Source organism: Pundamilia nyererei, unplaced genomic scaffold (assembly GCF_000239375.1).
Source record: "Pundamilia nyererei isolate P.nyererei 1_Seehausen unplaced genomic scaffold, PunNye1.0 scaffold00434, whole genome shotgun sequence".
NCBI classification, from domain to species: domain Eukaryota; kingdom Metazoa; phylum Chordata; class Actinopteri; order Cichliformes; family Cichlidae; genus Pundamilia; species Pundamilia nyererei.
Window position 1 is genome coordinate 25,624 of NW_005187835.1, and position 11,808 is coordinate 37,431.

Below are 11,808 nucleotides of genomic sequence, written 5' to 3' on the forward strand. Positions count from 1 at the left end.
ATCCTGTTGCTGAGGTCATCCTGTAGTCTCTTATGAACTACCTCCAACGCTTCCATGACTGGGATGCAAGTGAAGAGAGATGTAACGTCGTACGAGACCATGGTTTCATCTGCCTCCATGATGACATCTCTCACCTTCTCAACAAAATCCAAAGTGTTCTGGATGTGGTGTTGAGACCTGTTTATTAGATTGGGGGAAACCTGCAGTCAGCTGAGACTGAAGAAGTCCCTTGGATGAGTGACTAAACGTTTCTCCCACTGAAAACGCTACATCCAGAGGAACAGAATCAACTTTTGGAGCCTTCTAAAGTATTTGTTTCCTCGTTCGATGGTCTAATAAATCTGACCTAAACAGGGAAAAGGCTCTCAGGGCACACATACCGATGGGCCAGAGGCTTCATGTTTATTAGGAGGACTGGAGAAATAATATTAGAGCCGTCACAGTTTCTCACAGCATCATCCACCAACTCAAAGAGTTTACTCAACTTTTCTATTCTGCTGGAATCCTGTTGACTCCTGCACTAAACGATATTTAACCTGCTCCTTTACCTCTGGCCTGACAGAAATGTCAATCACACCAACACAGCCCTGACTCTACAAAGTCTGAAACAAACAATCCAATCACAGTCAGGCATGAAAGTGACTCATACGGCAGGTTGTGTACCAATGGTTGTGTTTAATTTTAAACAGGATTATACACAAATAAAAACCATTAGCTTATTTTATTATCTAAAAAAAAAAATAATAAAAAAGAAGCCCACACACACACAATCCGTATGGACTGGGAGGAAAAGGTGGAAAGGTGAACTCCACAGAGGCCATGATGTCCCGGTTCAGCAGTAGATGGGCTCTGGCAGACTGGATGTCACATAGTCCTGCTGTAACTCTGTGGACTGCCAGTGACAGTCTATCAGTGCATCGTACAGTTCCTCACTGTGCTCCATGAACTTCCTGTTGGCCTCCACCACATCCACCTCCACACTTGGATCTGCGAAACACAAACATCCACTTAGAAGGTATAGGCGCTGCAATTACACACAAGCCTCTTTATTAGGTACACCTCCACCACTCAAGAACGCAAATATTTGTTTTGCCAAATCACAAGGCAGCAGGATGACCTGTTGAAGACCACAACACCAGCATCATCTGTTTAAAACATCAGCAATGGGCCAAACTGCATACACACGAATAAATAAGTAGGAATACTGCTAGTGTTACCCCTCAGCCTACTAGGAGACACACCTATGATATCAATGTCATGTTATCACATTCACAACACTTTCACAAAACGTGACCTCTGACCTTTAGTTTGAGGTCACTGACATTCAAACTTGTCTGATGTTGTTAGTAGACGAAACGTTTCTTCCACTGTAAATGTCCAGATCAACACAACCAACCCGTTGAAATTGCCTTACCCAGATGATCGAGCATGCATCGAGAAATTTGAACCCACTTTGGCCCCGACTGCTTGAAGCTAGTACGAGCACGTGCGAGTAAATGTGGTTATCCCAGCTGGGCATTTGTCGAAGCAGGGAAGGCGCCTACAGAACGCTCCAAACCCGTAGTGATCCCTTATGTGTCAGGAGTTAGGGCTGTTCGATATATAATCACATGACGATATAAAAACATCTATCGTTTGTTTCGTGGTGTCGCCAAATAAACTGTTCACGGCAATATTTTTTCATGTTTTGATGTCACTGTAGTGGCTACATTCATTTCTTAAAGCTCTCTTTCTCTTATATTTAATATAACCACACTACAGATGGACAAAATGGTAAAACCATCGCGTGTCCGCTTGTTTATTTTCCACATAAACCTTTCACAATAAAGCTCAAGATCCTGTTGAGACTTTTCAAAATAATCTGCATCACGTGAAAGATGCAGATTATTTATGGATGAGAAGCAAAAATGAGCCGTTAGGTGCTCCAAATAAACCTTAGACTCAAACGTTAGAGCAGGCTTTTCCCCGCAGCACGCCGTGTAATAAATACAAAGAAAACGGCGGCCGTTACAACTTATGTCTAAAAATGTATCGTTTCATGTATTGGTTAAAACACTCGACTCCAGCTACATGACGCACAGCTGGAAACACGTCACGCAAGTCGAGCTGCCCGAGATTCACAGAAAATGTTACATTTTTGTGATTTATATCGTTATCAGGACGACGGATGTCTTATATCGGGATATGAGATTTGGTCATATCGCACAGCCCTACCAGGAGTATCGGAACATTTTCTCTAAACACAGTCTCTGTGACTTTTAAACCCCAAAAAACGCTGCGCCAGAAACTGGTCCACCCCGACACAAACAGAGTAACATAGTGTACGCTGTTCAGCGCCAGGATTCATATATCGGGGAAACCAAACAACCTCTGGCTACAACAATGAAGAACTAACTCGTCAGCGGGGCAGAGCGACATGAGGGAAATCAAATATCACAATATTTTCTTTATATACATATCACCATATGTTTAAATAACCTCCAAATGTTATTTTCAACCATTTAAACCTAAAATTTCACTGCTATACTCAGTCAAATCGACCATTCAATGGTTTTTTTCTACTTTGAATACAAAGAAAAAATCTGAATGTTTTATTTTAGCCGTTCTTTAACCATCAGGTGCACAGAGGATACTGCCACAGTACGTCTGTGGTCAACACCTTTAACAAAGGATTTTAAAGGTTTCTTTGGTGTGTGGGGAGACGTTCACGTGCAAAGTTTAATATTGCCATGGCAACTCCTACTCGATGGTTAGGATAAAGACATTTTAACCATTGTACGTGGAGAGACTCGCGATACAATGAAAATGTTCGATATCGCCCAGCCCTACTCGTCAGGCCAGGACTCTGCAGTCTATGCACACCTACAGGCCAGTGGACTGTTTCAATGAGGAGGATGTAACATCCTGGACAGGGAGGAACGCTGGTTTGAGGGCGGAGTCAAGGAGGCCATTTACGTGAAAAGGGAAAGACCATCTCTGAATGGAGGAGGGGCCTAAGGGTGCATCTGTCACCATCTTACAATGCTGGGTTGCAGCCATTCCCCAACTCTCTGTGAATGGGACTCATGGTTATTGACCAATGGTCATGACCTCCCAGCCCATTGTTAGTCAGTGGTGCTAGTTTCACTTATTGTATAAATGTCCTGTTTATAAGGTTGGAATATGGTATCTAAGCAGATTCTTACTCTGGATGGCATTACCTTGGCCTCTAGTAACGCTGTGAGGAACCTTGGAGTCATGTTTGACCAGGACATGTCCTAAACAAATATGTAAGACTGCGTTCTTCCATTTGTGCAACATCTCTAAAATTAGAAATATCCTGTCTCAGAGTGACGCTGAAAAACTAGTTCATGCATTTATTACTTCCAGGCTGGACGACTGTAATTCATTATTATCAGGATGTCCAAAAAACTCACTGAAAAGCCTTCAGCTGATCCAAAATGCTGCAGCAAGAGTCCTGACAGGGACTAGAAAGAGAGAGCAGATTTCTCCTGTTTTGGCTACCTGTTAAATCCAGAATTCAAAATCCTGCTCCTCACATACAAGGTCTTAAATAATCAGGCCCCATCTTATCTTAATGACCTTGTAGTACCATATCACCCTATCAGAGCACTTCGCTCTTGCTCTGCAGGCCTACTTGTTGTTCCTAGAGTATTTAAAAGTAGAATGGGAGGCAGAGCCTTCAGTTTTCAGGCCCCTCTTCTGTGGAACCAGCTTCCAGTTTGGATTCAGGAGACAGACACTATCTCTACTTTCAAGATTAGGCTTCAAACTTTCCTTTTTGTTAAAGCATATAGTTAGGGCTGGACCAGGTGACCCTGAATCGTCCCGTAGTTATGCTGCAATAGACGTAGGCTGCCGGGGGATTCCCATGATGCACTGGGTGTTTCTTCTTCACTCACTATGTATTAACAGACCTCTCTGCATTGAATCATATCTGTTATTAACCTCTGTCTCTCTTCCACAGCATGTCTTTATCCTGTCTTCCTTCTCTCACCCCAACCAATCACAGCGGATGGCCCCGCCCCTCCCTGAGCCTGGTTCTGCTGGAGGTTTCTTCCTGTTAAAAGGGAGTTTTTCCTTCCCACTGTCGCCAAAGTGCTGCTCATAGGGGGTCATATGATTATTGGGTTTTTCTCTGTATCTATGAAGCGCCTTGAGGCGACTTTTGCTGTGATTTGGCGCTATATAAATAAAATTGAATTGAATCCTGCAGTCAGATGAGACTGAAGAAGTCACTTGATGATGAAATGTTTCTCCCACTGAAAACGCTGCAGCCAGATGAACAGGATCAACCTTTTTGGAAACTACTGCTCATCTTTTTCTTATTTTTTTTAAGTCTGGCATGTGAAAATAATGACAAGCAACAGCAAGCAGCTGCCACCCAGGCTAAATGCTAACCTTCCAGTCCTTCGTCCTCCTGAACGGTTTCACTCTCCTAAAACAAACAAACAAGAGTTTAGAATGATTCCATCTGTTTAACAATAACTGATATCTGCAACTCTGGTTTAACAGAGACAGCAGTTACCTGTGCAGCAGAATACTGTGAGTAATCATACTGCGGATAGTTGTAGCCATACATTCCTCCAGTCTGGTCATAGCCCCAGGAAGAATAAAAGCCAGGATAGGTCTGCTGCTGGTACTGGGTGTACTGGTCATAGTTTTGTCTGTATCCAGAGGTGGACTGCCATGATTTGTGCTCCGACTGCTGCTGCTTGTTCTTTAAGCTTAGAGAGGAAAGCACAGAAACACTCGTGAACTGAGCCGGTCCTTGGGGCTGTACTACAGGTACAAATACAGCCGTGTCCTGACAAAGGGAGGTAAGATTCTGAGAACTCACTTGTTAGCAGCCAGGCTCAATCGCAGAGGCTTGCCACCCAGCCCCACAGCTCCCTGACACTCCTCTAACGCCCGCTTCTGCAGCCGCTCATCAGGGAACTGAACGAAGCCACAGCCCCTGCAGAGAAACACGGCGGTGTAAACTCACGAGGGAGCAACTCGTCTTAGGACCACCAGAAGTTTTCTTATGTTTACACCACATTTTAAAACAGAGGATAAGAAAACGCTCTAGATTCAGTTTAGTTTGGATACTCCGGGATCATGTTTGAGTCTGGATAGGCTCAGATAAAGACCAACACTTAATTATACATTCGTGGTGCTGTTGATTTTGGCTGCCAGTTAAATCCACAGGCAGTATGGTCAGTGTGGAAAAAGTCTTTTTATACACAGTTACACAAAATACTGCAGAAAAATCAGGGTTAGACTGAAGTTAGCAGCACACGTAGCAGAACATAGTCGCAGCTATGGAGCGGAGCAGTGTCTGTAACATGTTCATATACTGTCTGTCAAATTCATCGCTTCAAAGTTCATCAACAGTCAATAATTGTCCCTTTTACGATAATTAACATGTGTGTAGGTCCCCGTCAGTGAATCACTGCCTTATTGTGGTGAAAGGGTCTGATTGTGTGTTTGCTGTAGGGGCAGACTGGTCCTGAATGAAGGACCAGAGAAAGAGCAATTTCAGAAGACCCCCGCGACTACAACATCAAGGCAACAGTTCACCCTGCCCGGGATACCGGGGGCCATGAGAGGCAGTGGGCTGCAGTGGGTATCCTGGTATCCACTTGCCTTGGGGTTTTCCTCAGTGGACGAGAGGGTTTGCTCCCTGAACGGGTCCTGACTGTCATCTGCACGCGCCAAAGGACCGTTCAGAGTATCCAGCCTTCTTGGGAGTCCCTGTGTGGGGACTCTCCTACTGGGGGACTTCAACGCTCATGTGCGCACTGACAGTGAGACCTGGAGGCGCCATTGGGAGGGATGGCCTTGCTGACCTGAACTCAAGCAGTGATGTTACCGGAGTGTTGTTTGTCAGTTTGTCCATAACAAACGCCATGTTTGAACATAAGGGTGTCCGTAAGTGATCGCAGTACCAGGTCGTCCGAGGCCGCAGGCTGATGACTGATTGTGTAATTGTATCATCAGATTCACGGCCGGATGTTCTGGACACTCTGTGAGAGGAGGACTGAGTTGTCAGCTAATCACCACCTGGTGGTGAGTTGGACCAGGTGGCGGGGGAGGACAGACCTGCCACACCAACACGTATAGCGAGGGTGAAAATATGACTGGATGAGTGCAGCAATGCCATTCTGTAGATCCAAATGTGTTCTGACATGTTAATACTTACTTGGAGTTGCCCATGCTGTCCAGTACCACTTTTCCACCACGACAGGAAGGGTAACGATTGTAAAAAAACTCATAAAGCATCCCATCATCCACATCTGGAGTGAGATCTCCGACAAACAGAGAATACATCTGCCTACAACAAGAAGAGACAAAGTCAGAGCAGCGCTCCGTGATGGTTCTGTCATTAGGACCGTTCCGGTCACCTTGGATAATTCTGCTTGTCCACCTGGACTCACCCGCTTTCCTGTTTTCCAAAGGTCGCTCGGTTTAACTTGAATCTTGTGGGCTATGAGAAAATAAAGTCCAATCAATCAACAAATGAATAAAATCTCTGAAATGGTAAACAAACAAACAAAAGATAAGGCTGTTGTTAGCAACTGCTGTTCTCCATACCGGGTTGGCTCCCGGTAAAGGTTTTCCATTGATTTTGCGGAGACACCTCTCGGCTGTGGCCTCGTCTGTCATCTCCACAAAACAGTAACCCAGAGCACCCCTGGGGGACGACACACTATTTAACGTCATTATAGAATAACCGCAAACAATAAGACTGCATGTGAATTCAGCTCTTACCCTGTCATCTTGTTGCGGATGATCCTGACATTAACCACCTGCTCGCCCATGGTGGAAAAAGCTCTGGTGATGAACTTCTCATCCATGTAGGTCTCCAGCTGCAGAGCAGCAAAAACAGTTAGCGTGATCACTGTAGTGATTACTGTTAGGAACGAGTCGGGCTTCAGCTAAATGTTTCTAACAAGAGAGGGAAGATAAATCTCCTTTGGTCCACAGAACTGCACAGTGAGAAATACAATGTGAAATTCCCCCTTTTCTAATGAATCTGTCACAAATCTGGGCTCAAAGTAATGCTGGTCTAGTTAAAGTGCGACTTATCACAGCTGTGCCACTCCTATCAAACTGAGGGTACAGTTTGCACAGGCTCACCTAAACTGGACAATTGGAAATATGCTGCCTGGTCTGACAAGTCTCGAGTTCTGCTGCAACATTTGGGGGACAGGGTCCCAGATTTAGATTTTTAAATACATAGTGAGATTGAAAAGATGCAAAAATATACACGTTCCAATCATTTGCTGGTGATTTTACCAAGATATGCTAACTACAACCATTTCTAGGTTATACATTACACGACACATTTTGCAAATATTGTTGAGTCTTATGCGTGATGCATAAGACTCAACAATATTTGCAAAATGTGTCGCTCAAAGGGAAACTAAGATCCATCTCAGTTATATAAGATATCACATCTTATATAACTGAGATGGATCTTAGTTTCCCTTTGAGTGATTTGCCTCTTAACATAACAATTAAAGTGATTTTAAAAGTTTGTATTTTGTGTGTCACAGGACATGCTGTGGATGATGCCCGCATTACCCGGTTATTTCTCTGTGTAAGAAAGTCGTCAGCAGCTTCTCCTACAGCTGGAGGAAGAGAAGAGAGCTGGCTGAAGTGCAAATACAGCTGGGTCTTCCAAGTCACCAGCTACTCACAGAGGCAGCAGCTCGCTGGGGATCAAGGCTTCTCGTGATAGAGAGAGTTCTGGAGCAGGAAAGAGCACTTTCTAAAGTTCTCTGTCCACATGAAAACCACACCTCTAGTCCCTACTTGGCAGGACATAGAGGTCCTGGAAGCAGTTCAGAAAGCTCTCAAACCCTTCAGGACTTCACTGATGCACTTTCAGGAGAAAAGTATGTGACCCTGTCCTGTGTCAGACCTGTGCTACACCTGTTTAACACTAGTCTCCTGGCACCTGGAGAGGAGGATAGTGAGCTGTGTAAATCCATCAAGACCCGCATTGTGGATTACCTCAACAATAAATATGCAGATCCATCCACCAGTGACCTGTTGGACATGGCTTCTTTTGTGGATCCACGGTTCAGGGCAAAATACATCCCTAGTGAGAAAATTAATGCACTAAAACATAAACTCATCTTGGAGGCAGAGTCTCTGCTCAGCTATCAGGGCACGTGTTTGTCTGAGCTGCCTGATCCAGCCGTGCCTGAGTCTGCAGACCAAGAAGAAGCAGCAGTAGGACACACAGCTAAAAAAAAGAGATCACTGGCAAGCTTCTCCCAGCACAGCACAGCCACCAACACTGGTTTCACAAAGAGGGAGGCAATCGAAAATGAATTTTCTAGCTACCTGTTGTCAGTTTGTGTAGAGAGTGATGCTGACCCTCTCAAATGGTGGAAGGAACATGAAGTTGCCTTCCCAGCACTGAGCCTCCTGGCCGAGAAATACCTTTGTGTGCCAGCTACCAGCTCCCCTTCTGAAAGGACTTTTAGTTGCAGTGGAAACATGGTAACCTGCCACAGGGCATCCTTGAAGCCTGATACTGTTGACAGATTAGTTTTCCTGGCACAAAATCTGGAAGCTGTACAGTAGCTGGCCTTGCCAATTGTTTGTGTTCTTGCTATATTGTTATTGTCATTGGAGATTTGCACAAAGACCCACTGAGCAAAGGATGGAATTTTGTTCATTTCGTTCAGTCTGTTTACATGTTTAGTTTTTTGCACAAAGTACCAGATGATTGTTCAGGAATACAGACAAGGAAGCAAAACTTTACTTCAGTGTAAGCCACTTCCAAAGGCCAAGTTGCCTTTGTCACTTTTGCTCTGCATCTTTTTAGTTTACAATTGTGAGCTTTTTGTTATACATGAAAAAAAATTTTTTTTTACATTTTATTTATGGAGCATTATTAAATAATAAACGTTGACAATTTATTTTTGACTAATTTTTCATGTACATCTGCAGTTGTATGTTAATAAAAGTGCCTGTGTGACATCTGGGACAAGTAGCTTTGACTAAGAACTCTGTTCTTACTTTATGGGATTAAAAAATAATCAAGATATATACTGTTTATCGCCATCCAGCTAAAAAATATTGAGATATGAATTTTGGTCCATATCGCCCAGTCCTATTGGTGCTGTATAAATAAAACAGAATTGAAATTGCTTGCATTAATAAATAGACTGTAGTCAGCAGGACCTGTGACACTGTTAAACACAAAATAAAGAAATTTGCTGTTTTGCACCCACAGCATCATTAACAACAGAGTCCACTTTATAGAGCTGTTGTACTTGTTGCTGCCCTCTTGGCCAGATCGATCTCGGACAAAAACAAACATTTTTATTGTCATTGAGACTCTTGAGCTGCATTAAGGATATAAAGTGACTTGAGATCATTCATGAGAGATTTGTCTGACATATTACCAGCAAGATATTTACAACAAAGACTGGAAATCGCTTTTAGTGCAACACTGGTATCAGCCAGCGAGTTGCAGGAGTTTGTTGCAGTAGGTCTGATAAGGAAAAGTCACTGTTATGGGTAAAGACCGGTTAAAACCGTGTCCTGGGTTCATCCGCGGCGAGGCTGCGGAACGCGGATGTATGCTAAATGTATGCTACACGAGAAAGCGTGTTTTGGTCTGTCCGCGGTTGGTGTTGGCCCCTCACTGCCACATTAAACACAAAGTAACCGTCTTACAGGAACTCCGTACAAAGTTTTGTGCGGCAACGCAACATTACATGAAGTCAAGTTACGTTCATTTGGCGTGTGCGGCTCGTTTACAGCTAGCTAACACTCACGGTCAGACCAAACAAGTTACCGCGACAACAAGCTGGAAGCAACTCACGTTTCCCATCCATAGCGTACTCATGGCGCTGCCGCGGTGAAGATCCGACCACGAATACGGTTTACGGTCCAACTGCTAAACTACACCGAAGCTTCCTGTACGCTTTAGCCTAACGCGGACCACGCGCCACCGATAGGTCCTACGTCACTCAAAAGGGCTTTGGAGCGTGATGTCACGGGAGGGGGCGTGGCCGCCGAGGCGCCATTTTAGCAGGCCAAACAAAGGAGCGAAAGCACACGGATGGCATCAGCAATGGTTCGCACTTGCTGTGTTGTCGGTTGTAATGATCGCACGATCGTGAAGGGAATAAGCTGGAAATGGGCTGTTTTTATTCTTTCCCCACCTGGAAGCATCGTGAGGCAGCTCGTGTATGATGTTACCAAAAGAAGCGCCTGGATAGCAGCTGTGCGACGAGCTCCAGTTCTCTTCCATCCACAGACATCTGTTAGTGCTCCAGACATTTTCATTCAGGTAAGATCTGAATAAGTTCATATCACTCTTTGTAGCCTATTAGTGTTATTTTCAATGCGCTCTGAGCTCATAGCAAATTAGAACAAACATCCTACTGAGTGATTTTGTAGATTTATGTTCTGTTTATAGAGTTGCTAATTGTTTTTCATTATTGCAGCAAACCAGCCAATGAAATGGATGAAACACCCTGACTGGGTTCCAGCGCTACACAGGGGCCACTCCGAAATCCCTGCTTCAAACCACATGCTACAAAGCACCAGGCCAATCAGATTACTTCTTCCATGTGAGGCTGAAGAGGGGACCCTCCTGGATAAGATGGTGAAGGTTTGCTGCGTTTTGGTGAACATGTGCCCCAGTGTGGCAGTAAAACCAGGGAAAAGAAACTTGCTCTTGTTAAATACTCTTGAAAGTCTTGTGCTGTTTATGTAGTGACAGTAAATTACAGAACGCTATAGTGGGTGATATTATTTAAATGCTGTCGTGATTTTATGTGAACATTTTGTCATTTGTAAACTACACATGACATGGATTCTACATTGTTAGTGATGTGATGTTCTACAAAGTGCTTTTAATTTTTTTTAAAAGGCAAACATGTATTTCTTTATTCAACTTTTGAACAGTGGTACTTAGTAAGTACACATTCAGCAAATCCAAATTACTTATATGGCAGTGCACTTCAGGCACAAATGTAGACCCCTAAATACAACATTATGGGTCATTCAGAACAGAACTATGCTTGGAGAAATATTTTCCCATCAGTTGATCCAACTCCTCCACAGTAGCAGGTGGAATTTTTCTTCTTTGAGGATGGCTCCTTTTACCTTTCAATATGGATGGTCTGTTTATGTTTTGATCGAGAGCCTTTTTTTGGGCAGCTGAAGAGGAGAAGTCTATTTTATAGCCAACCACTGGCTGTATCTTGGTCACATTACCCAGCAAAACCCAGTATGCAGGTTCATCTGTAACAGTCCTTGTGCCACGGATCAACACTGTTGCTTCTACTTTAAACAGAAGAGCAGCGACATGGGTGCAGGTCTCCACGACTCCGGCCTTACAGCTGCAGTGGGTGGCTTCAACCTTCCCTGTGATGCTCACAGTGACCCATGGCTGCAATGCTGGTTCATTCAGTCTTTGAGAGTGCAGCACCTGAAACACACACAAAGTTCATTTAAAGACAAGAACTATGAGCCAAGGCCGACACAAATGTGTTTAATCTACTTTATCATAAATGTAACAAAGTGTTTAGAAAGTTGGCACATACATGTCATTTTTCATTTCTTTATGTGTCCATCTATAGAACGCTGCATGTTATACAGGGAGTGCAGAATTATTAGGCAAGTTGTATTTTTGAGGGATAATTTTATTATTGAACAACAACCATGTTCTCAATGAACCCAAAAAACTCATTAACATCAAAGCTGAATGTTTTTGGAAGTAGTTCTTAGTTTGTTTTTAGTTTGAGCTATTTTAGGGGGATATCTGTGTGTGCAGGTGACTATTACTGTGCA

The 11,808-nt window shown here is 43.8% G+C and overlaps 1 protein-coding gene across 2 annotated transcripts; it reads right to left on the reverse strand.

Moving 5' to 3' along the window:
• Positions 1 to 720: 720 nt before the first annotated feature.
• Positions 721 to 9,974, reverse strand: LOC102198687 (tRNA selenocysteine 1-associated protein 1). 2 transcript variants are annotated; one of them, XM_005753496.2, is made up of 9 exons: positions 9,830 to 9,974; positions 6,754 to 6,851; positions 6,577 to 6,691; positions 6,420 to 6,469; positions 6,185 to 6,316; positions 4,841 to 4,957; positions 4,529 to 4,727; positions 4,402 to 4,438; positions 721 to 987 (listed from the first exon to the last, which is right to left on the reverse strand). In XM_005753496.2, the coding sequence occupies exons 1-9, from the start codon at positions 9,851 to 9,853 to the stop codon at positions 833 to 835; spliced, it is 927 nt and encodes a 308-aa protein (XP_005753553.1). In that variant the 5' UTR covers positions 9,854 to 9,974; the 3' UTR covers positions 721 to 832. The 2 variants fall into 2 exon arrangements, with proteins under 2 accessions (XP_005753553.1, XP_005753554.1); XM_005753497.1 differs by having other exon boundaries at positions 6,577 to 6,676; positions 9,830 to 9,973.
• Between the last annotated feature and the right edge of the window lie 1,834 nt (positions 9,975 to 11,808).